Source organism: Cupressus sempervirens, chromosome 10 (genome assembly GCF_028749045.1).
Source record: "Cupressus sempervirens isolate cs-2001-9-10 chromosome 10, ASM2874904v1, whole genome shotgun sequence".
NCBI lineage: Eukaryota > Viridiplantae > Streptophyta > Pinopsida > Cupressales > Cupressaceae > Cupressus > Cupressus sempervirens.
The window spans coordinates 452,591,723-452,619,063 of NC_143127.1; the positions used below are offsets into that span (position 1 = coordinate 452,591,723).

General features: G+C 36.0%; 1 protein-coding gene across 2 annotated transcripts in view; it reads left to right on the forward strand.

Moving 5' to 3' along the window:
• Positions 1-27,341, forward strand: part of NRPA1 (nuclear RNA polymerase A1) — a 249,193-nt gene that overhangs the window by 15,996 nt on the left and 205,856 nt on the right. The window contains exons 3-6 of one of the 2 annotated variants that reach the window (XM_089807317.1): positions 15,402-15,561; positions 15,770-16,090; positions 16,807-17,145; positions 17,348-17,527. In XM_089807317.1, coding sequence (XP_089663443.1) covers positions 15,402-15,561; positions 15,770-16,090; positions 16,807-17,145; positions 17,348-17,527 — 1,000 coding nt within the window. Of the gene's footprint in view, positions 1-15,401; positions 15,562-15,769; positions 16,091-16,806; positions 17,146-17,347; positions 17,528-27,341 lie in introns of those variants that run through there. The other variant, XM_089807318.1, reaches the window with a different exon arrangement.

Here is a 27,341-nt window from a genome sequence, read left to right on the forward strand (position 1 = left end):
CCCTTTCCTTCCTCAAATGGTAAATTTCTCTTTAGGTTTGGAGGCACATTTGAGGCTGCTGGAGATATCCTTTGTGGAGAGTCCGTAACAATTTGGGAGAAACTCTTTTGTTTCTCACCACCATCTGCAGTCTTCACTATCGTGTAGTGTTGTTCCTCACTATCTTTCCACCAAGATGCATCTCGCTGGACTCTCACTTTTGAGCAATTTGCAGCCAAATGTCCCACTTGGTGACAACGCCTGCATCTAAATGGGATGCCTTCATAGTCCAAGGGTTGAATCCAACAACCCTTTGAAGTTTTGATCTCAATTTCTGCCGGTAGCCCAAGTGAAATATTCATTTCAACTAAAACCCGAGCATAGGTGGAATGCAAAAGGTTTGAGGATCCTTCATCTACCATTAAAAAATCACCTAAAGAATTCCCAATAGCATCCAAACAGGAATTAAACCATAAGTGTAAAGGAAAATAAGGAAGCCTTACCCATATTGGGATTGTCTCAAACCCTTCTGAATCCGGACGGAAATTTGGGTGCCATGGTTCAGCATCAGGGCATTTTGGTCCTCCCAGCACCAAGAATGATCACATAGGACCATCTTTTATCTTGGATGTTCTCAAACACTACAATAAAAAACCCTTTTGCTGCAGGCTAAATCTGGACTATTCCTGTTAACAGGGGCCCCTAGTTCTTTGAGATCCATTTGTGCAACTCGCTCAAGCTTGGCCACAAACCACAGAACCTTCCTATTAATCCGAACTCAGAGAAGACTGAAACATTATTCAACACTTCCGCCTCTGCCCCTGTATCTAAAACTATAGACAAACCCCCTTCTTTTTGTTGCACAGGGGGTCTTGAAACTAAACCTAGTTTCCTGCCTCTGCTTTGGCGACATTCATCTCCAACAAACCAATCCTCCTCAGTGCCTTCGCCCTGACCATTCAATCTACTCCCATCAGCTGAAAAGCCTCCCGCTTTTCCATTCCCAACAAAACCTACCCTTGTGTGGCCTTTGTTGCCTTCTTTGCTGAAACACTTTCCACTCTGGCCATTAACTTTCTCAAACACCTGTGCAGCCCATGTTCCTCCATCCGCACCTTTTTCCATGTTGCCACATCGGTACCCTCCTTTGGGTCCATCGAAATGCAGGGGTGGTAGTTTTGCACCGGCGATATTGTCATTTGTCGTCTGAAAACCTATTTTGCCTTTGTCCTTTTCCTTTCCAAACAAAACCACTGAAGAGGAAGCCCTTCGAATGCTGTCATCTCCATGCAGCGAATGGGAAGAAGCCATTGGCGCTACGACAACAGCAAACGGTAACGCCATATAATATATATTATATTACATATATAATATATATTATATTACATATATAATATATATTATATATATAAGAATCACCAATAACAATTTATTTGAAAAACATAAACATGGATTAATATATCAAATAATCAATGTTTTACTTCTACTGACGCTAAAACATTAACAAAACCTGTCGATTCTGATGACTGGATCATTCGACCATCCCCTTCCGATGATCCCGTTTAGCAATGCTTCCCCTCTCTTCAGTCTTCTTCTTGCAATCACTTAAACAACATTCTCGCCAAGACATCAATTTAAGATATATTAATTGTTAATTCAAAACCATTGCTGATCATCTAGTGACCGTTAGATATTTCATCAACGTCTATAATAACTAACTCATTTCACATGATCATGAAAATAACTCATTATCAGTTGATACAACACATATAATTTAACTCACTCACTTCACATGATTAGGAAAGAAATAAATTGATGCAACATCTATAATTAACTAACTCACTTCACATGATTAGGAAAGAAATAAATTGATGCACCGTCTATAATTAACTAACTCACTTCACATGATCAGGAAAGAAATAAATTGATGCAATGTCTATAATTAACTAACTCACTTCATATGAAAATAATTTGTTAAACCAATGGCTATGGTCACTTTAAAATTCAGGGCAAAAATTTGGGATGTAACAAAGACCCTAGAGGAGGCATTCACAGGGATTAAAACAGAGATAGGACATCTTAGAATTTTTGGTTGTCCAATGTAGTTTTATGTATATCTTCATCTTTGATTCTAAGCTAATGTTATCCTAACCTTAAGTCAATTTTTGAAAATACTGTTGCACCCTTCATTTGATCAAAAAGATCATCTATCCTCGGCAATGGGTACCGGTTTTTAATGGTGACTTTATTAACCATCATGTAATCTATACATAATCTCATGGTTCCATCCTTCTTCCTTACAAACAACATTGAGGCTCCCCATGGTGAGACACTAGGCTGGATCATCTTCTTATGTAGCATATCCTGAAGTTGAATTTGTAACTCCATTAACTCTGTAGTTGTCATTTTATATGGAGTTCGGGATATGGGTTCCGCTCCTGGTAACAAGTCTATGGTAAAATCAAATTCTTGGGAAGGGGGTAGTCCAAGAAGTTCCTCAGGAAACACATCTTGATAATTCTTCAAATAGGGGTATTTTTCTTCGAAGGATTCTTTTAACTTTTGTCTGATTTTCCCATCTTCATAAATGTAGTCATCCCCATATGTGGTTGTTTTAGGTTCCTTTGTATCCTCAATCCTAACTGTGAAAATCTCACAGCCTTTCCTCCCATATCTCTTAAGTTGCATTGCAAAAATATGTTTTGATCTAATTTCATGTTTAATCCCTGTAGTGCTTGTTGGTCTGCCTTGATCATCCACATAGTTTACAATTTTGACAAGACAATCTACTTTGGCCTTATGTTCATTGAGCCAATTAATTCCTATGATAATGTCGTATGACCCCAGGGGTGCTACATATAAGTTCAATTCCGTTGAGAAATTCGAAAAGTCAACCTGAGCTTCAAATTGGCATTGCTCCACCTTAGCCCTTGAATGGTTTGCATGCTCGACTGTCCATGGTTTTGCCATAAAACTAGATCTTTTCGTGAATCTACCTAGCAGCCTAGGTGATATAAAACATTTAGATGCTTCAGTATCAATTAATATGGATACAGGGTTCTCGTAAATCTTACTCGTAGTTTCAATGGGGCTTATCTGCTGATTTGCTTGTCTATTATCCAGGGTTGCGTGAATCCTTTGCTAAAAGGCTTGTTGCTGTTGCGGCAAAGGTGGTCGCTATGGCTGGTTGATGTTGGGTTTAATGGGGCACTGTTTCAAAAAATGATCCCCTCCACAATTAAAACATCCTCCTGGTGGTCCCTTATTCTCATTATTCCTGTTGTGCTTATTCGTATAATAATTGCGTTTGGCATCCCTAGCTCCATTGCTCTTTAACTCAGGTTTGTTGTTCTTATAGTCCTTAAATTGCTTTTTCAGAGGTCCCTAATCAGCACCATCCGAATTCTAGGTAGTTTTCTTTTTGTTGTCTCGGATGGAGTCATCCTTTCTGATCTTGTGTTCTTGCTGAACAACCTTCTCTAGGGACTCTTCCATGGTTCGAGGTGCGAGAACATCAATAGCTCCTCCTATCCTATTGTTCAACCCCATGATGAATTTCCTCACCTTCAGATTAATGTCTTGTTGAGAAGGTGGCACATACTTAAGCAATCGTGTGAACCTCTCCCAGTACTTATGCATTGACATGTCTCCTTGTTTTAAGTTTTGGAAATCTAAAAGCTTTTGATCATAAAAGGTTTGAGGCAGCCATCATTTCCAAAATATGTTTACAAATTTCTCCCCGGTGATGTCAGTGGTTCTAATGTTTTGCTTGACTTTGGTATTTCCCCACCAGATTGCAGCTTCTCCGGTGAAATGATATATTCCCCAAACTGCCTTTGAGGTCTCAGAGAAATTCCTAATCTCAAAATATTGTTCCATCTCAGCTAACCATGCTTCTGCTTCCTCCCCATACTCAGAATTAGAAAACTTAGGTGGTTTTATTTTCTTTATATTTGCTGATAAATGAGCTACTATCTCCTTCTTCTTTTGTTTTTTTGACTGCTTGGGAGAGGAAGTTTTGTTACGTTTAGAGACTTCTGTCTCCGCTCTAAGAGGTGGTGTGGTTTGTACTTCCTCGCGGTTTTGCCCTATCTGGCTGCCATTTCACTCATTCTTTTTTCCATGGTTTCTAACTTTAATTGTGTTTCTTACAAGATTTGGAGTAGCAGTGCATTAGAAGATTGAGGGTTCTCGCGTATTACATCTTGGTTTTCAGTGTTCTCGCTACTATTCATTTTTATGTTTAGGATTCCCACCTGTCAATTTGCAATTGTGTCAATTATGTGGAAAGAAGAGATCTTTTACAATAAAGAAAAAGTCTTACAAACACATGATCTCAAATAACTTAATTTATTTCATTGCTTCACTAGGCAACCTTATTTACAAAATTTCCTCTGTTGAGGAGGTTTACATGAACATAACATTTAATCTTGCTTTGCAACACTAAATTTTGGTTCAAATTGGTACATATCTCGCACTATCCAGGATCTATGAAAATGTAAAAGAGGGTTGCTCTGTTGAGCATTCTAGCTTTGAATCAACTTGTTTCTATATGCTGCTTTGCTAGCAGGAGTTCACCTGACTCTTTCCTTCTTCATCCTTTGAATTGCCTGATTTAGGGTTTCATTATCTTGGGGTACAAAACAACAGGTGTAGTCATATTTAGTCCTGTTTCTAATGAGATAGGGAAAGATGGGGAGCCAAGTTTTCTTGCGGGGGGTTTTACGTACTTGTATCCTGTAGTCAATCCAGAATCTTTCAGGTTTCAAGAAGGTAGGGTGCCCTAGGTTTAGTGTCGAATCCAACGCTCTGATACCATATGTAACAAACGAATTTTCATATCCAATTTTAATTTCCTAATAATCTAATTTAATAAGTAACTGATTCCATTTCACATGACAATGATTTCTACCAACTGATTATAACTGAAAGAAACTCTTTTTCCAATCTAACTGACTTTTATGTTCCGCTGATTTCATGAGAAACAAAAAGAATATTATGTATTGCTAACAATTAAACTATTTCTAATTGATAACATATTCATTTGAAAATAAAAGTAACGATTAATTATATCAACTGAAATGCTTATTCTACGTAAAAGTAAATGTTTTCTCCAATTAGAAATGAAAATATCTATCTATTCTTCTAAGGATTAAAAGTATAAGAAACATACAGTATTAACAAAAGACTCCTTTTAATTCGTTGTCCAAGCTTCGGCATTGGTGAGAGGAGAAGCATTGACATAGGCTTAACCTCCCAACCATGGGCCATTATTTATCCCCACTCATCCTAAATTAATAGAAAGACCCTCCCTACCTCGGGATCGGGCTTGGGATGTTCATAAGCCCAACCATCTGAGTAATCAGGTGGTTTGAGTGTCCCAACAATTACTCTCCAAAATAACTGAAGCGTTGGACAAACAACAAAGATGACATGTTTGGCACATTTGCCTATTTCTACCCTGGCTAAGGATTTCAAAGTTGGGTTGGTAAATTCGATCTCCACCACTCGACTTGACAACATTTTTCATAACTAGAACATGCATGAGCTATTATAGTGTTCGTCTTTTATTAATTTATTCTGATTCCGTTCTTGTTTGTGCAGACTCTCTACACCTCCTTACCTTCTCAGGCTACCATGCCGGTGATTCCTAGGTGCTCACGAGTTTATATCCACTATATTTGCTTTACACCTCTTCACCTATAATGGAATTATTGCTAGTGAATTCCTCAGTGTTGGATTTCGTGATATTATTTTCATCTCTATATTGTATAAATGAATGTATTAAATTCTAAGTAGAATTACTTGTTCATGGTTATCATTGCATTTTCATCTCTCATGCACATGGTTGATACACTTTTATGAAAAAGGAACATCAATGATATAAAAGACAGATTCTATGAAGTAGAAATCTACTAATGTTTACCCTGATTTAGATTGTAATAATTTGGCATCAGTATTATCGATTTTATACAAAACAAGATACATGACTAGTATGGCAATATGAAAGGAATAAAATCATGGTTCAACGGTATCTGTACTTAGTTCTTATGATAAACTTGACTTACGACAGACATAGCAATATGAAAAGGAAATAAAAACATGGTCAGCGGTATCTTATGTGACACCTCTGTCTGCTTCTAAATCTCCGCGGCAGGAAGAATGGACTCCGCTCCTTGCTTAGAATCCCGTGGATATGGAGACGTGAAGGCGATATGGGAAAATGGAAGAATAGTGAATAAGGTCGGATATTAATCCCTTATTCTCCACTCTATGTGTAAACGTAGAGAATAGTGAGCCATCGATAGCAGAGAAGGAAAAAATAGACTATGATTGATACGATCATGAGACTCTATATTAAAAAGAAAGAGCTTGGCTCTTCGGCTACCATTAGTTACAAAAAGCCATTCGAATGCCATGCAAATCGAATGAAGAGGAGGGAAAGAAAAATAAGAAGCTAAAGAGTTTTTATTTTATTATTTTATTATTATTATTATGCATCCTTATGTACGTTCATGTGTATGTATTGATAAAGTAGCATCATTAGATTATAACTTATAATTTATTGGTGTCACTTTATTTTTATATACAGATGTTCATATTTGAGAGTGTATAATAATGATTAAATAATAATTTCATTGATACTTCTTTAAAGGTATGAATTATGTTTAATTTATATTATTTATTATATTGTTCCTTTAATAGCTCATGCAGTTCTATAATGCAACATGTTGTCAAATCCTAGTATCCTTACCAGGGTAGTCTTAGGTCAAACTTGTCAATTCTGATGATTGGATCATTCGACCATCTCCTTCCAATGATCCCGTTTAGCAATGCTTCCCCTCTCTTCAGTCTTCTTCCTGCAATCACTCAAACAACATTCTCGCCAAGACATTAATTCAAAATATACAAAATGTTAATTCAAAACCATTGCCGATCATCTAGTGACCGTTAGAGATTTCATTAACATCTATAATAACTAACTCATTTCACATGATCATGAAAATAACTCATTATCAGTTGATACAACGTGTATAATTTAACTAACTTCACATGATTAGGAAAGAAATAAATTGATGCAACGTTTATAATTAACTCACTCAATTCACATGATCAGGAAAGAAATAAATTGATGCAACGTCTATAATTAATTAACTCACTTCACATGATCAGGAAAGAATTAAATTGATGTAACGTCTATAATTAACTAACTCACTTCATATGAAAATAATTCGTTAAACCAATGGCTATGGTCACTTTAAAGTTTAGGGCAAAAATTTGGGATGTAACAAAGACCCTAGAGGAGGCATTCACAGGGATTAAACTAGAGATAGGACATCTTAGGATTTTTGGTTGTCCAGTCTATATTCATGTGCCTATAGAGTAGAGGACAAAGTTGGAGCCCTCAAGTGAGAAAGGCATTCTTGTGGGATACAATGAAGAGTCAAAATCCTACAAGGTCTTTATACTAACATAATGGATGACAGTTGTGAGTAGGGATGTCATGTTTGAAGAAAACTTGGCCTCCAAGATATCTCATGATCCATTAACAGTTGCAGAGGATATTTTGTAAGAGGATTCAAAAGGTGAGAAGAGTTCACAAACTTCTAGTACAAAGGGTCAAACTTCAAGAGAGAGATAATAAACCCCTTCTGAGTTAGTTAGGAGGCCCAAATGGTTTGAGCAGACCTTGAGAGATGCTCGGGAACATGTTGAGGCTGCCATAATCACATTCAGGGAGAGTAGGCCTCCACAGAAGTTTTTGACGTATATGGCCTTGATAACCAACATCATAGACTTAGAGCCTTCCAGCTTTGAGGAAGCAGCTAGCCAACAGGTGTGGAGAGATGCCATGTTGGAGGAGCATCACTCCATCATGAAAAATGATATTTGGGAATGTGTTCAATGGCCAGTGGGTTAGTCAGTAGTGATTTCTAGATGGTTGTTCAAAATCAAATATGCAATAGATGGCAGTGTGGAGAAGTAAAAAGCAAGATTTATGGCCAGAAGATTCTCTCAGAAAGAGGGAGTAGACTATGAGGAGACCTTTGCTCCTGTTGCTAGATATTCTTCTATTCGAGTTGTTATATCCATTGCTTTAGAGTTAGGGTGGAGGATTCACCAGATGGATGTGAAGACAACATTCCATTGAGGAAGAAGTATATATAGAGTAGCCATAGGGGTTTGAGGTATAGGAAGAGAGTCACATGTATGCAGGCTTAAGAAAGCCTTGTATGGACTCAAACAAGCACCGAGGGCATGGTACTCCAGGATCGACAACTATTTGCAGCATGGGGTTTACCAAGAGTGAGGCAAATTCCAACATATACTTCATACTTGTTGGATTTGAGATCCTCATCTTGGTGCTCCATGTGGATTACTTAATTCTTGTAGGGGCAGAGAAGTTGATCGCTGAGTGCAAGTCAGATTTGGTATTATAATTTGAGATGAAGGACATTGGGTTGATGCTTTACTTTCTAGGACTTGAGGTTTGGCAAAGATCAAGAGAGATCTTTTGTGGACAAGGGAAGTATACACTGTAGATCCTTAAGAGATTCAAGATGGAGAATACTAGATCAATGGCTACTCCGGTGGTAACTAACTTGAAGAAGGTTGATTCTTCAAAGTCAAAATTGGTAGATAATAGACAATATAGGCAATTAATTGGCTCATTAATGTATCTCATCAACAATCAACCATACATTTGTTTTGCTGTAAACACCTTGAGTCAGTATATGGTAGAGCCAAGGTAGGTTCATTTGATCGTAGCAAATCATGTGCTCAAATATTTGTAGGGCACAGTGGCGTACAGTTTGCAATACCTCTGTGGAGATGGGGTAAAGTTGCTAGGTTATTCTGATTCAGATTGGGCAGGGAGCGATACAAATCGGAAGAGTACTTCAGGGTGTTGTTTCAGTTTAGGGTTAGCCATGATTTCTTGGTTTAGTAGGAAGCAAACCTCAGTAGCACTTAGTTCAGTTGAATCTAAGTACATGGCAGCCAGTTTGGAAAGTGGTGAAGCAATTTGGCTTCGTAAGTTGCTTACAAGTTTATTTGATCAGAATTTGGAGCCTACTGTGATTAATTGTGACAATCAAAGTTGCATAAAACTCTCAAAGAATCCAGTGTTTCATGATAGGTCAAAACACATTGAGATTAGATATCATTTCATCAGAGACAAGGTCTTGAAGGGAGCAATTAAGCTTTAGTATATTTTGACGGATGAACAAGTTGCAGACATACTCACCAAACCATTGGTAAAAGGGAAGTTTGTTTTCTTTCGAGACAAGCTTGGAGTGGTGGTAAATACCTTCCTCGCTAAGAGGGAGTGCTGATAATTGTAGCTCGTAAAGGTCAAGTTAGAAGTAGAGTTCAAGTAGGACTCTACTTTGAGAATTCAAGGAGAACTTTACTTTATCCACCAAACTAATTAAATTAGTCACCTAAGAAGAAGAGTTCAAGTAGGACTCTACTTTATGGAAGTGCACTTCAAGTAGGACTCTACTTCATGGAAGTAGACTTTTAAGTAGAACTCTACTTTTACCAACTGCTTTATAAAAGGAAGCTAAGGGTTGAGAGAGAGAGAGAGAGAGAGAGAGAGGACATTTCTGGTTCAGCAGGGCAGAAAGAATAAAGTTTACAATAGTTAACAGAAAAGGAGAAGGTAGCCATACAAAGTATATTCCAGGTTTGCTGTTTTGTTTCTAACTTGTTTCAGAGCCATTTCCCCATGTGTTGGGAGCTCTTGTAAGTTCTGAAGTTATTTTGAATGATGAACTGATTGAAGAGCATATGAACTACATTTTGCTTTTCTAAGTTTTCCGCTGCTTTTTTTCGTGAAATGTCATGTCCCCATTTTGGAGGCAATTTGATTTAATTAATTTAATTAATTAGGTTGTCCAAAATAATGAATATTTTATGAGGATGACTAATTAATTATTTTAATTAAATAAATAAGTGGTATTAAGTTAATTATTTATAAAGTTATCAAATAAATAAATATTAAAAGGTAACTTTATATTTAATTAATTTAATAAAGTGACTTGAATTATAAAATATTTTATAAAGTCACTTTATAAAAATAAATAAATCAAGAGTTCCCCTTTTGAGTACATACATGGACTTTGTAAAAGGAAAAAAAGAAGGAATATTAAAATTCATGTATTATCCCACATTGGCAAGACGGAAATGTGGAGCAAGTGAGGAAGGGATTAAAAGAAAGAGGATAGCTCTCATTTAAGCATGCTTGGAAATATCAAAAAAAAAATTGGGAAATTTTCTGGAGATTATGTCTCAATAGTTCGAAGGATGAAATCCCTCCAAGTTGGAAATCTTGACGCCATTGAAACATATGGTCTTGAGATTCAACATTGTAGCACTCCGAAAAAACAGATACGAAAAAGTAGCCCAAAAAAGTGGAACCGAAAAAGCAGGCCGAAAAAGCAATCCGTAAAAGCAGTTCAAAAAGCGGATCCGAAAAAGCAGTCGAAAAAAGCAAATCGGAAAAGCAAAGCAGAAGGGGCAGCATTGAAGGAAATTATTACAGCCATCTAGAACCAGGTTCTTCTGTTAGTATTGCTTTTTAGGGTGTTATAAGCTTTCAGCTTTAAGTGTGCATTATACCAGCATTATCATTTTGTAATCCATGTAAATGCCAAAGTCTTGGCCATATTTCATGAGCATTGTATTTTTCATTGCAATTAAGAAGATAATAGTTGCTGGTGTCATTTAAGCAATTTAATATCATTATTTATCAGCTAGTTAGTTTGCATACCAACTGTTTGTAAAAATGTCAGTTGGCTGTAGGTGTTCATTTCTCATGCTTAGATCATATATATGCACTAAATATTGTCAAAATTAGTAGCACACTCATATTAGGTCATTGTGTAGTCCATTGTAGTCTTTTAGCACAAGATTCTCATTGATGCAAATTAAAGAAAAAGTCATTTGAAGCTAGCTGAAATACTATATCAGTCATACGTCCCTTGCATGTGAATTGTTTGATGAAATTCCTTGAGCTTTCATCAACATTTTTGAGAGCAGATTTGAGGAAGGTTATTACAGTGGTATCAGAGCTATAAGTCCTGCCATCCTATGGAGGTCTTATTTGGAATAGCCAGATAGAGAGAAAAAAATGTTTGACAACATGTATATCAATCCGGATTAGGGAAATGAAAGATTCTTACAGTTATTAGACACCTTAGCACAAGGACAACAATTAGTAGAGTAAAGAGCACAGGAACAGAGTCATAGATTGGAGCTTATGATGTAGATGATGGCTCGTCAAATGGGGTTGAATGCTAATGTGGGTGGAGGAAATAATCAGAATGGTAATAATCAAGATGAGACACATAATGGAGGCGAACAAGTTGGGAACAATTTCGGTCATGCACCCCAGCAAACTAGGACAGTGAGTTTGAGGCCCATTATTCTCACATTTCCTCCTAGAGCTCCAAAGCAGCCCATACTAGAGCCCCAAATCACTGATATAGAGGACCAGCTAAGGAGAGATTGGGAAGCCGGAGGTCCAGATTTTATTGCTGCAATAACCTTTAGGGAGTATATAGATGTGCGGATGAAGCATATGCCACGTGGACATGACAGGAACCAGAGCTATGAGCTACAGAAGAAAGTAGAGAAACTTCAGTTACCATATTATGATGGCTCGGGGAAGTCTACAGCAAGAGCTTGGGTTCAAAGGCTTGACACATACTTTCAAATAAACTCTATGCCTGAGGAAGAAGCTATTAAGTATGCAACAATTCACCTAGATGGGTTATCTCACGGGTGGTGGCATCATGGTATGGTCACTATGGGTCATGCACACATTACCTCATATGTGGAGTTTAAGGTGAGACTGATTGAACGTTTTGATAGGCCTAAGGATCGTACCTTCCCTATGACAGGTAGAAACTTGTATGAGGAGTTTAACAGACATGCTGATTCGATACAGGGAGACATTAGCACATCTTCAAGTAATGGTTTATCTGCATCATCTTCATAGGCAGAAGGGGTTACAGATGTTGTGCAGGTTGAGCCAGTTGCATCAGAAGGTGATATCACAGGCACATCGGATTGTGTGATTGACACAGATAGTGATTCCAGTACAGTTGGGCTAGATGAAGTTACAGCAGTTGAGGATACTGTCATGTTTGAGGATAGTACAGTTGATCAGAAAGTGAGCATTCAGGACTTTGCAAAAAGAGAGTATCAGGCATAGTTGGATGCTTCTTCACATGAGATAGAGGCTAGTAGCTCTTTACTTGGTTCGGCAAGCCAATTGAAGACAAGGGACAAGAATATTGTCACGGCTTTATCCCATCATGATAGGATACATGGATTGATTGAGAATCACATTTGGATGATTCAACTGCAAGAGAGACAGAAAGGAGTCACAACAGGTTCTTCTTGTGACGACTTACAGCAGATCAAGGAAGGCATGGAGGCAATGAAGCTGGCTCTCTAGGATTTTGAGAGACATGTGGACGAGCGTTGTCTTGAGGTGAGTTCAGTTCGGGAGTTAGCGCATATAGTAGGGGCAAAGTTTCTTTTTACAGTTGGGTCACATGTTGATGATGATATGAGCACGTCTAGCATTCACACTCCGGATTCAAAGACTGTAGATAGGTTCGTGAAGTCAGTTGGTATTGTTCACATTACTCAGGTGAGAAGTTTACTTGAATTGCCAGTTGGTTTCCGTTCATGGATTAGATGTTGGGATCCTTATCTTAGTACTTGGGATCGTTTTGACCGGAGATATTTATCATTCTTTGGTAGTAGTATCTATTGCAGCATCATGGACTTGATTAGCAGTTTGCCAGGTGTAGTTCTCATCCATGCCAGCAGCTTGTTTGATGCTGGAATTAGTTTTTACACACCTTGGTTGGGCATTGTTCATGTATCCAGTCGACCATTCTTGTTAGAATGGGTTGATGATCTCTCAGATATGACAAAGTTTACAGAAGAGTCCCAGGATCTGATTATTACAGATGATACCCAAGGGGATGTTGTGGACAGTTTTGAGGACTTAGTCTCCTCAACAGTTTCCTTTGATACAGAGGTTTATGTATCAATAGTTTGAAGGACGAAATCCCTTCAAGCTGGAAATCTTGACGCCATTGAAAGATATGATCTTGAGATTCAACATTGTAGCAGTCCGAAAAAGCAGATACGAAAAAGCAGCCCGAAAAAGCAGGCCGAAAAAGCAATCCATAAAAGCAGTTCAAAAAGCGGATCCGAAAAAGCAGTCGGAAAAAGCAAATCGGAAAAGCAAAGCAGAAGGGGCAGCATTGAAGGAAATTATTACAGCCATCTACAACCAGGTTCTTTTGTTAGTATTGCTTTTTAGGGTGTTATAAGCTTTCAGCTGTAAGTGTGCATTATACCAACATTATCATTTTGTAATCCATGTAAATGCCAAAGTCTTGGCCATATTTCATGAGCATTGTATTTTTCATTGCAATTAAGAAGATAATAGTTGCTGGTGTCATTTAAGCAATTTAATATCATTATTTATCAGCTAGTTAGTTTGCATACCAACTGTTTGTAAAAATGTCAGTTGGCTGTATGTGTTCATTTCTCATGCTTAGATCATATATATGTACTAAATATTGTCAAAATTAGTAGCACACTCATATTAGGTCATTGTGTAGTCCATTGTAGTCTTCTAGCACAAGATTCTCATTGATGCAAATTGAAGAAAAAGTCATTTGAAGCTAGCTGAAATACTATATCAGTCATACGTCCCTTGCATGTGAATTGTTTGATGAAATTCCTTGAGCTTTCATCAGCATTTTTGAGAGCAGATTTGAGGAGGGTTATTACATTAAACAAATCTAGTTGTGTAAATCTAGATCTGATCTATTTTTCTAGATACTAGAGTAAAGAAATTAACAATTTGGGCTTGGTTGTGGAGTCTGTGCTTATTGACCGCAGCTTGTATTGGTACAAAGTGCTGACCTGGGGGGCTGCTCAGAGATCTGTTGGAAGCTTCCATTTCCAGAATCTGTTTTAGTCACAAAACTGAAGTACAAAAATTGTTTTGGGCTGCCCTTGATGGAAAAGTAACTCTTTTTTCCCTTTATTTCAGTTGAAATAACAAAATAAGGTTTTTTAATCCCATGAATTTTCTGGGGCTTTTAATTTCCTTATACTTTCCTCGTCAAATCCCGAGCAATCAAACTACATATTTTTAAAGTAAAAGCACGGCCTAAGATATAGTCTTGAAAAAATAAAGTTTGATGAAAGTTATGAAAAAGCAGTTAAAATAGTACCATTTGCAGAGCTCGTAAACTATGGCATTGTCAGAGGCTTTTATTATCATTGGATGGCTTCGCCAAAATTTCATGGTAAAGGGCTATATTAACTTTCTAGTTATGGTTCATCTTATATGCATGTGCTTATTTCTCTCACTGATGATAAAAACACACAGTGGCATGAGTTTTCTTGGAAAGTAAATTTTAGAATTATGGTATATGGGAAGGCTTACAAGTTTACAATCTGTTGAGAGTCTGAGGGTTTCTACAAGTTGTTTATGACAAACATCTTATGGTCATAATTGACGGATCTTGGAAAGCTTATCGACCATTTTAGCTGGTTTATAGAAATTCAAGATGGACGTGAACATAGATCGATTATCTCTCTAAAAGATTGCGAGTTTATTACTTGAAGAAGAAAGATGGAATCTTTCATCTTTTACTTTGAGTTAAAAGATTTTGTTGAGAGGAAAAGTGGCTCGTTTTCTCATTAAAACTCTTATAGGAAATAATGGAGGTGAATATGTAGAACTTTAATTTGTCTGTGGACAGAATGGTGTACAAAGGCAAGTTATCATTCCTCAATCTCAACAGTGGAATGATTTTGCCAAATGAAAAACAATTAAAGGCACTAATGGAAATAGAAATGACTACATGTACAATCTACAGTGAAAAATATTTCTGAAAATTTTAACTAAAGCTTTATTTTTTGGCTAGTGTGTTGAACAAAATTCTACTAAAACATTTAATCGTGTTATAACATGAGGTAGAAAGTAGTATGAAAAGCCACTGTGGATTTGCTTGACATGTCCATCTAACTAATGGCAAATGAGAAGAGCTAGAGATAGATTAAAATCAGTGTTGTTGGCGGTGGTATGTATAATGAACTGTTAAGAACATACTGGCTCTATTATCTTTAATAAAACAATTTAGATGTTTCTTAGACACAGTTCATTTGATTAAATATAGCAGTTATATTCTAATGGTTTCAGTAATAAGTTTCTGTCAGGAGACAGTTTCGGTGTTTAGTATTTGTTAAAAACTTACATGCTTTGTCTGTTCTTGAAATTTTACATTTGTGCAAATAATAAGCAGTTAAAATTAAAGAAATAGATGATTACAGGGCAATATCCTAGCACTGATAGATTTAATAATCTCTTCTTTCAGCTGTATCACATGTGGAGAATCTGCATTACATTGCCCTGGTCATTGTGGCCATATTGAGCTTGTATTGCCTGTTTACAATCCTCTGCTCTTTAGGATTGCTGCAAAGTTCTTGAGCTACATGTGCCCTTTTTGTCATCACTTTAAGCTGGAGCAAAAAAGGGTAAAATCATGACTTTAATCTCAGAATTTTTGCTGTTGAAGTTCATTGAGATTTCAGGTGTTCTAAATGAGAACTTTTTATAAAGAGCAAAACATGCTCCACGGAAAAGTTGAACAACTCATCTCCATTTTTATCTCCTTTGTCTAGCTCTGAATTATGACAACTAAATTAGTCCTTATTACTATCTTTCTTCATGTTTGTGCTCTAGATTAACAAATATGCCAAAAAACTGGAGCTCATTGTGAATGGAGATGTGATTGGGGCTAAGTATCTGGATGATCTGACAGTGGGAGATGATTCAGATAAGGGTCTGTTATCTGAAAACAGTAGCCAACAATCTGCAATTGGTGAGACAAAGACACACGCTTCATCCTGCCAGTCTGAAAGACGCCCATGGACATCACTTCAACTTGCAGAGGCTAGGGCAACCTTGAGTGCCTTGATGGCTGATCTGAAGGGGAAGAAATGTGATAACTGTAAAGCAAAAGTTCCAAAAATTAAGAGTCATAGTTTTGGAAGTTTGTATCAGGTATTGCATTCTGTCATGGGCATACTATCTTTTGTCTTCTTGTCTGATAAAGTTGCATATTCCATAACATCAAATATTTTCTAACATAGAATATTCTCCAGTATTTTACATTTGCAACCTTTCCTGAACCATTTTGGGATAAGATATTTATTTATTTAGCAGCTATTGCAATGCTGTGGCACATACCCCTTTTCTCTGGTTTTATCTATCTTAAAATTTACTTATTCCTAGTTTTATCTTCAACCTTTCAAAACAGTATTGCGGTGTTTAGAATAGTACAATTAAATGTTAGTAGAGTTGAAATATGATGCAAGATACTCAGTTGTACTAAGTTGTAAATATGTCATTGAGATTTCATTCTTTTGATTTTACACCTATTAGGCAGAAGAGTGCAGTGTAATTCCATAGAAAGAATGAACCATTTTTGCTCTGTTACCATAGCTTTTCACATGTTTGAACAAATGTTTCTAGTTTATGTTGCATCTTTGTAGGGTAAATAGTTTAATTATGAAGGAAATCCTACCTATTGCTTCGCAATATCATATTCTAGAGTTTTAAAGATTATTTGTTGGCTAGAGTCAATTGCACTTGAGTAATAATGGTTTATTTAAATAGAACACACACATATATCTGCATATTAAAGGATGTTTAGAGTTTATGATTGTGTTCTCCATCCCCTTGAAGTGCTAAATTACAAACCTTTGTCATGATGGAAGGAAGTTTTGAAAGGTAGCAGCGCCACAGCTAATGCCATGAATGCATTGAACCTGGACCTTGCTTCTCCATTTGGAAAACAATCAAAAGGACCTGATGTTGTAGGTGGCAATGATCCAAAGGAATTCGAAACTAGTAGTGGAGCATCTGAAAATCAGATTATGAGTGATGATGTTATAGATCCTTCAGATGCAGAGTTGTCTGACAGTACATTGGAGAAAGTTCGTCAAATCAGAGGTTTGGAAAAACAAAGAAAATCTAAGAAGGATGCAGTTTCTGGACTGAAGAAGGGTAAAGAAAGATCGTTGACATCGACTGAAACATATCTCACACCTTTAGAGGTTTTTTTTAACAGCCCTGATTTGTTTTTGTGTTGTTCATAGTATATATTTTAGCCTTCATATATGGGCCTGATCTTATTTTTTGTTACAATAAGGTCCTGAATGTTGCTGACACATTTTCTTCATTTTGTTTTCTGGGGACTGGGTTTCTCATAGTTGTATCTTGATTTGAGATGTTTTGTTTGGATATATATTAAAACAGGTGGAAAATCATCTTAAGCGATTATGGGAGAATGAATCTCATATTTGTTCGCTTATTTGGGATATACAACAAGAGAAGATAAAATGTTGGGGAAAACCTCCGAGTTATTCAATGTTCTTCTTGCATGCTCTCCTTGTGCCACCTAGCAAGTTTCGACCACCCAATAGAATGAATAATATGGTATGTGTTTATCTAAGTATACAATGTGGATGGTATTCCATTTGTGAATATTGTTCATATCTGGCTATGGATAAATCTACATTAATAAGAGTGATGCATATATTTTTTAGCAGGTGATTCTTCTATTTTTATTTTTTTATATGATATATTTGAATTTATTTGAGGGGCTGAATATATAAAATAAACTTGTCAAGAATTCCGTTCATGCTTTCTGCTGTCAAATGAATTAATGAATGGAGAAATTCTAGTGATATGCATAAGACCGAGGTGCTAAGGGGGCCAAGAGCCACAAAAGTAACATGATTTCAAATTTCTTCCGATGTGAGCTCTCTTGTTGTGAATCTTGACCAAGAAGTTTACTGTTTGGTGAAGCCTGGCCTCCTCAAACAGCTCATTCAGACTGCTCACCTTCAAATTGTTTTCAAACTGATTATGGATATCCTTTTGGACTGCACACTCTATAATTGAGTGCCCATTCGCTTTCAACCAGTCCTTTGCCACAAAAGATGGAAGTTCTGAGGAGACATGGTCCTCAGTTGCATTAATAAAGTTTTAGGCTTTCCCTTAATTGCAGCCCTCAAATAGGTCTTTTCATCATGCTTCCTTATGGGGTTGACTTCTTTGATATAATGTGTTTTTCTCCGGCCATTTCATTTCGTCCACATGACAACTGTGAATTTTTGTAGCACCAATTTTCTATCTCATCTTTAGAGTCAGAAGAATATTGCTAATGAATGTCCCGTTTGTCTATTCACTTGCCATTTTGCTTCTTCCAAAAATTGTACTGTGCTGACAGGTTTATCTATTTTTTCCACTTAACAAATGAATAATTGCTTATGCCTCCAATAAAGAATATACCAGCCTCAGCTAAGAGGATCTCATAGGGTTGACTTCAAGGTTATTAATTACTTCACAACCATAGAGGAAAACTGACATAACCAAGAAACAAAAAAGAGTTTTCTTGGACTGACAATCCCACAATTTGGCTTTCCTGCACCTGCTCTTAAGAAGGCAAACAACTCTACATCCTTTTTAGTCCTAAATGTAACTAAGCCTATTGTGGAAATTAATTCCTAGGTTCTTGTATTCTACCACTGTCTCCAAATAACTTCTTTTAAAGATAAAGTTAAGTTGCTGCTGCTTCTGTTTCAATGAATAAATCGACTTAACTTTTGTTCACTTGCATCCCGACCTCTTGGAAAAGAGCTCTAAAGCCTTCAAATGTTCTCTCAATTCACGGGAAGATTTCGGAAATTAGGCTAAGATTGTGTACATACAAAAGTAGCTTTGCCACATAGCCTGCTAACTATATACACTCTCCAACATTGCTGTTTAACCATTCCTCTATCTTATCAATATATAAATAAAAAACATGGGTGAAAGAGGACACCCCTATTTGACTCTAATGTTGCTACTAAAGTATTGAATAAAACCTTCCTTAGTTCTGATTTTGACTCTTGGTAATAAAGCTTATGAATAGCTGCTCTATACTTGTTTGGAATCCCAAGTTCTTTTGTTCTACTCCAAAGCATGTCCCTAGGAGCAGTGTCAAAAGCTTTTTTGAAATCAACAAAGCAACAAAAGACCTTGGGTCCCAAGTCTTTTTAATCAAGTAATGGTAGAGTGCCTTTTCCTAAAACGAGCCTGCCATTTTCCTATTTTGCCTTCTCTTTTTTGCTCAACTCGTCTCCATGCTTTACCATGCCCCCAGTTAATTTTCCAAGGTCAGCTCTTGTCTCCATGCTTTACCATGCTCCTAAGTAATTTTCCAAGAAGAGGATGGAGCATAGTAGTATGGTAATTGGGACAATTATTGATGTTACCACCATTGTAAAGAGGAATAAAACTACAGTTTTCCTCTCAATTAGAAAGCTTCTTTGAGGGACATCGTTAAAGACTTTTAATGTGTGGTGCCAATGTCTCGACTCTCAACACCCCTCATATTAAGATTAATTTAGTTGCTGCTCCTGTTAAATTCCCTTTAATACCAATAAAGTGCCTCTACATTCTCGTAAATTCTTCTAATTTCTGTTAATTCAATTGATTATGCTTTCCCTGACATTTGGCCCCTACTTCTTGATGTATTCTCTTCTCTACATAAGTTTAAGACTAATACTTGCAAACATAGGAATAAAATACTTGAACCAAACTCACAACTTTCTATTAAGTCTCTGAATGTTTTTTATAGACATCCTTACCACATCCCACTTTCTCAATTACTTCCTATGCTATATCAACAAGCTCCTAGGACATATTGTCTCTTAATAGTTAGTTACAGACAACAGCAGGTTTAATAAATTAAACCTGTTTACCAAACTAATTTTGATGATTATTAACTAGTATCTTAAAAAATATTAGTAAGCCGAGAGGTATCCTTTTCTAGAAGACTAAATATTTTCTAAAGTAAAAGTATAATGAATTTAATTGAAGTCAATGGTTAAAATACGTAGTCAACAATATTTATTTCAATCAAATTGATTATATTTTTGTTTTACAAAATATTAAGTTTCTAGAAAATTATCTCTTTACTTTTTTATTTGTACTCTTCAAAATATATGTATGCACAACCAAACATTTGTCAAAAGACAGCAAATGAGATGAATTACAAAAATTCAAATAATAAAATATCAATATTTCTTAAAACCATGACAATCCTATATGTGCTATTAGTAGATTCTAAGAAACTGAAGAATGAAATTGAGCAAAAAAAACATGTAGACACTAATTATAATCAATGATCAGCCAACAATTTCCAGATATTAATCAATTACGTTTTTAATAAGAAACTCTATAATCAAGTCAGTTGTTTTATCAATCATATTAATGAATTCAGATATAATACCTACAATAAGATTGAATATATCATAAGAAACAATAACACAGAACCAAACATATGCCAAACGATAGATCAATTATTGAGATGAATTCAAATATATCAAATGATAGAATAACAATACTTCTCAATGCAAAAAACAAATATATTTGTGCCATTGGCAAAAATTAACAAATAATGAAATTAATCAATAAAAACATGCACAAACCAACAATGATGGATGATTACACTAACTATATTCAATATTATAGATATTAATCAATGATACCTTTTTACTTAAATACCATAGCCAGTTCTAAAGATGTCAATCAACAACGGTCTATATAATTGTTATATTATTGATTAAAGTCACTTAATTAATAATTTTAACTAAAATACCAATATAATTGAGAGTTAATAATTTTAAATTGCATGATTTTTTTTGGTATTGCAAAGATTTGACCTCAACACCATTGAGTTGTTCGAACATAACATCATTATACCAAATATCCATTGACAATTGTATCAAATTTAAAATATACTTTTATCTTTACAGGACAGTCCAATTAATAATAGGTGCCTCGAGGAGGATATGTCTTGGTGTATTTTACACACACACACGCAAAATAAATCCAATCAAATGAAAATAAGGAAACTATTTCATTGAAAGAAAAATCTACTGACGTAAATGCAAATCCTCAAAACTTTGCGAAATTGATTGTCATGTAAAAGATGGATTTACAAGGGGTTGCACACCATTAGATTGAAGATTCTTACCTTAGTGACATGTTATGAACTTTGAGAGAAACATTTTTTATCAGAACATTTAGTCGTGTTGATGTTATTATGGTATAGTAATGAATGCGTTATCAAACAAAGATCATAAATGATCTATATATACAAGTATACACAAGAATGTTTTTGTAACGAACAAAGAGAGAAATAGAAATAGAATCATTTTGATGAGAGAAAGAGAAAGTTTCCATAACGAACAAAAGAAGTTTATGGAAACATTACAAAAGGAGTGACCATTAGAAAAAGACAGAAGAGAGAGTAGATAGAAACTATCTAATATTGTAATACCTTCCAATTATGGTCAATCTATCTTCAAAAAACAGAAATTTGCATGTCCTAAAAAATCGTAAAAGGCAGCCTCTGGTTGATTAGAGAGGTCTGCATGTCCTGCAATGTTGGCCTGTGGCTGAGACCCTCCCTATTACTGCTAGTCAGAAGCAATGCAAGTCCTGCGTTCTTGGATCACATGACCAAATTTGTTGCAATAGTTACACTGGGTTTGCTTCTTCTTGGAGCTTTTATGAGACTGAGTGGATGATTGAGATGGGCCTTTATCCTTGTTAAAGGAGTGGGCTGAAAATGCTTGTTTAGAGGAGGATGAAGGAGCACTACTGTCAAACTGTTGTTTCCAACGATCTTGCTGCAGAAGTTTGAAGCACAAATCTGGAAATTTCATGTCAACATTAGCTGCAGTAATGTTGAGCATCTCAATAAAGTGCTCATAGCACCACTATATCCTCTTCATCCATTGTATGGCCAATGTCCTCAAGCTGATCTCTGATGGCCTTAATATTTAGAAAATGTTCTTGTAAGGACATGTGCTCATCCATAATAAAGAGAATAGCTGATGCTTTTATTTGATGCTTTGTGGAGATCCTTCAGTGTTTTCGAGATCTTTGTAGTTGTCTTGCTAGACGACACTTGAGGCAGCAACAGCTGATCATCAGTTATTGAAAGCTTAAAAAGCATAATTGCTTCATCATTACGCTCATCAAACTTCTCTTGAGTAGAGCATTGACTGTGGTAGGACAAGTCTTAGTACTTAGAACAAGTGTCTCAAGGCGACAATACTCGAAGATTGTCATCATTCTTTGCTTCCAAGTGTTGAAGTTCTTTTCGTAGAATCATTGACTGCCATCCAACATAAGATTGGTGAGATGCCATTGCACGTTTTTCAATGAAAAAGCGTGAAAAAATTGAGATGATGCAAACTTCGAGGCAGACTTACGAAATACCCAAAAAAATTGAAGAGACACCCAGAGAAGAGCTCAAAAACCCCAGATAGAATTTGATGTTAGATTTTGATTTTGCTAGCTCAAAAATTGAGGCACGAAAAATGATGCACCCTAAAAAAAGTGAGACTAACCTAGTTGAGATCTGCAAAAACCCACCAGGTTTATGCAAAAAAATTGTTAATTTGACATGGGAATTGAGGGATTTCAAAAAACCCTAAGATTAAAAAACCTAAATTGTTTTTGCAGAGTTCTTGAACGGAGGGCAGATTTGAAAAAGAAGACAGATTTTAATCCATGTAGGGTGTCGTGTTAGCTGAAGAATGTAGAAGATGGAGGCATAAATTGTGAGAAAGGTCAGAGATGCGTTGCGTTGGAGAAAAAACATAGCAGAAAAACATTAAAAATGGCAATGAAATTCACACGTTTTGCAGAAAAAGAGACACTGTGGGTGAATAAAAAAGGGTTGCAGAAGAACAAAAAAAAGCCTAAGCCGTTGATAAGAAACAAGAAAAATGCAATCAAAAGTCAGAAATGTGTTTGCAATAGGAGGAAGATGCTTACAATCTTGAGGAAGAAATGCAATTTTTATGAGTTGTGATTTTGCACAAAGAAGATTGCAAAAATAAAATAAAATTGGACACCGAATCCCTAGTTGGGTTTGGAGGAAAAAAAGTATGCAAATTTTTGAACACACTTGGGCTAATATTTTGAAAATTTTGAACTAATAATTTCAAAAAGAAATCAAAATTTTTCGAAGAGGCCAGGAATTTGCTGATATCGTATTATGGTGAAATTATAGATGTGTTATCAAACGAAGATCATAAATGATCTATATATGTAAGCCTACACAAGAATGTATCTATAATGAACAAAAAGAGAGAAATAGAAACATTTTGAAGAGAGAGAGAGAAATTTCCATAACGAACAGAAGGAGCTTATGGAAACATTACAAAAAGAGTGACCATTAGAAAAAAACCGGAAGAGAGAGTAAATAGAAACTATCTAATATTGTAATTGATGTAGGAATATAGCATACTTATTTACTTCTCAATCATATGATAATTAATTTCCCCATCCAATATATGATAAGTGTGATGAAATGGGCAATTCTTCATAAAAATAAATTTACAATCTATAAATCAAGTTTTATACTTGACATTACTAATTAAATGAAGTAGTGTAATTTTTGGTTTCTTCCACTTACCTTCAAAGATTGTTTCACATCACTCTTCGTGGTGATCCGTATAAAGAACTTGAAATCAAGACTGCTGTAATTAGGTGATTGCAGTAATTTTGAAGTTTTCTAGAATTTGTTAGAACTTTGTACATTACAAACGCATACATCAATGAACAAGACAGGGGATAAAAGGTTGCCGGTGAGAAAGAAGCATTCATTACACTAAACATTCTTCCTTCCGTTTGTTAAAAATGAATGAGACTATTTTTTTTTGTGATAGTTCATTGGAGAAAATTTTACTTTTACTCTAAATAGAGGAGAAAGTTTACTAAAAACAAATATAGACATTGTTTGTCTGAAGGCAGCATTTACATCTCTTCTGTTGAACTTCTATCCTACTGCAGCCAACAAAAACCTTCAAGAAGCCCTTCTACAACATCTGGCCTGACAAGAACAAGGCCAAATGCCATTTCTTAACATTTGTTAAATGTTTATATTTTATATAAAAAAGTAATAGAAGTATTTTATTAATATATGAAAAAGTAATAGAAGTATTTTATTAATATATAAAAAAGATTACATCATAAGGCCTATTAGAGTGAAGGCCATATCAAACTTCTAAAAACATTAAAAGCCCAAACCCCACTTTACATATAAACATTATAAATCCCGGGGTCTCCCAATACATGTATGCCATTAAACAAGAAATGGCTTTGATTAACCACGGCTACCATCCATCCATTTGCTGAAACCACTAACCAAAACCTGTATGTCAAAATCACGAACTGGCACAATCCACTTCTGCTTTCATTTCCCTCCATCACATGACTTTGCAGATATTCATCCTGTTTCAACCATCTTCTGCCTTGTCCAAAATTCACCCTTCCTTCCATCCTTGCTCCTCTTGATCACCATCAAAAACTTTGGCTGTCCCCATCCATTCAAAAACAGCCATCAGCATTCACGACATCATCACCATCTATATTTTGTTTGGCAAAAAACAGAAAACCATTTCATTTCTACCACCAGTCTTGCAGGTTTCCATTTTCAACCACGCCATCGTTGAGAATCACAAACCAGTTTCCCCATCAAAAATGCCAACCCTTCGCTCACCTCCTTATGCCCCTGGAAACTGCACACAGACCATCATTCTTTGATGGCAAAAATTTGCAGACCTCCGTCTATGGGGATGAGCCACTAGAAATCCTCTTACCCTTCTAGTCTGCATCTCCTGGACGAGGCGAATTTTCTCCTTCAGTTTCTGCCATTCCACTGCTATCTGCGCTTTATAAGCCCCTATTAGAAGATTATAATATTTGGAGTGCGAGTTACAGCAATAAAACAATGGTCAATTAATCTCTTCCATTAAAATTTGTGGTCAATTTCAAAGAAGGGATGACATAAAGATGGTTTTTCCTTGACACATTTGCTCCAAAGTCTTCTTCCATATCCAAATTAGCAGGATCGCCTTCAAGTCTCACAGTCAAAGCAATGGCAGAACTGAGCTAAAATGAAAGACATCTGCTCAATGGCCATAAGCCCCTATTAAAAGTTTATATACTTTGGAGTGTGTGTTACAGCAATTAAAAAATGATCAATAAATCTCTTCTTCAAAAATTTGTTGTCAATTTCAAAGAAGGGATGACAAGATGGTTTTTCCTTGACACAGTGGGTCCAAATTCTTCTTCCGTATCCAAATTAGCAGGATCACCTTCAAGTCTCACAGTCAGAGCAATGGGAGAACTGAGCTAAAACAAATGAATTCTGCCCAATGGCCATATGCCCACCAGGACGCCCCCTCCTCTCAGTCCCAAAGGCAGCATATCAAACTCTTGTGCTTGGTACTGAAAAATCTTAGTGCCCATGAATCTTTCAGTCCGGATCTTCCCACACAACTGGGTCTCTTGCAATAACTCAGGCATTCACAAAAAGCTTTGTTTTTTCCAGTATGACATAGCCCTATGGACCTACAGTCACAGTTTACTAATTTCATGGGGGAGCAACAACGGTCCTGGCAGATATAATTGCAAGGACTCTTTAATCACACATTGCAGAAAGTGCATGTTGGGCAGATCAGATTCAGTTGCCATGTGTTCTTTCCCTACTATAGAATCAATTTCTTCCTGCAGTTTCATGGCTACCCGGGGGTGCCTGAGTAGTGCAGTAACTGCCCTAATAAAGTGGCAGTGAAAATCATAATGCCAGCATAAGATCGTTCACTGTAGTCAGATTCGCCTTCATGAACTCTGGCTTGAAATGGCAGTCTTTTCTTCGATGATCTTGGTGGGTGCCTTTCTTGGTTTTGTTTATGCATTTTCAATCTCATCACAAAAAACCCTTAAAAAATGCTTGTGAGAGTCACAGAGTAAGATATTACAAAAAAGTGAGCACCATAAACAGATTGCTTGGGCTGCATGGAAATAAAGAAATGGAATAGGAACAGCTGCCCTGCCTTGCCTTTATAACTGCCATTGTCTGTTTCTGATTTGTGTCTTCAGATTATAGAAGTATTTTTAATTTTTTCGTGGGAATTCGGGCAGAATGAGATAAATTGTTATTTAATTTTTGAGGTATCAACAAAAATGCCATTTTTTTAATTTTTCATTTTCCATATGACTCTTTGTATCCGAGTGTAATTGCCTTTTTTTCTTCAGATTTTAACAGTTAAGGTAATTCAAACTGACAAGAGCACATAATTTTTTTCTTCGAAAAGCCTATATGGTTACATTTAAATTTGCTTCCACTTTAAGAAGCCTCTTGGCTTAAATAGGATGGAGCCTTTTCGATGAAAACTGCAATAGTTTCTCTCTGTAAATATAAAGGGAATCGTTCTTGCCTGTAAATTTCCTACCAAAAATCTATTGATTCTGTTGTAAATTTAGAAACACAAGGCCACAGGGATAAAGACAAAATTTGCAACACTTTTGTAATGGCATGGATATAGGTTTTTTTTAATTGTGGAGTACATTCTGTAGACTACAGCCATGGAGATTTTCTATCAAGCTTTTAACTAAATATTTTATTGTATGGAAGCATAATAAAAGGAAATTGTAGAGTACGTGGTTTGATTATTGTAATCTTCTAGTCAAGGGCTGTGCTAGTTCTGTGAACCTTAAATTTTAGGGTCTAAAAGCTAAAGGTTTATGGAGCCTTCCTTTTGATGATATCATAAATAGAGATAATTGTTGTCTGAAACCTAATAACATAAATTTGTTGGCATACTGATGTAGATTGTCCTGAAGAACTGTCACATCATATGTTTGATGATTGTTTGATCAGTTATTGTGTTGTCATTGATGTCAACTCAAATATTGAAGTTTACTGGTAATCAGAAGTTAGCAGTGGTTATTTTCTAGACTGTGCAGGATAGAAATCAAGTGAGCGGTTGTAATATCCCCAACTGCATATTTGCCCAACTGCATATTTTAAACAATAACTTTCATGCAATGCATTTCAAGTTTTCAGATTTAAGCAGAAAAACCCCATAAAAATAACCACATAAAATGAAGTCTCAAAATGATATTTCAACTAACCTGCAACAAAAATAAAATGAGACAAACACTATTGCATTGAAATTCTTCAGCAAAACTACTACATAATCCAATCATAGTCACATAAATTACAGCAAGACTGGATATTAGAAATATGCATGTGAAGCACTATGTGAAACCCCTGTGTGATGCCTCCAACCAGCATTGGGTTTCCGTCGACTGTCCCAAGCTCGAGGGTTTCCGTCCTCTCACCTGCTGAAAGCTGAAGCTTTTAAAACTCTCCAAGAGAGAAAGCTGAGATCCA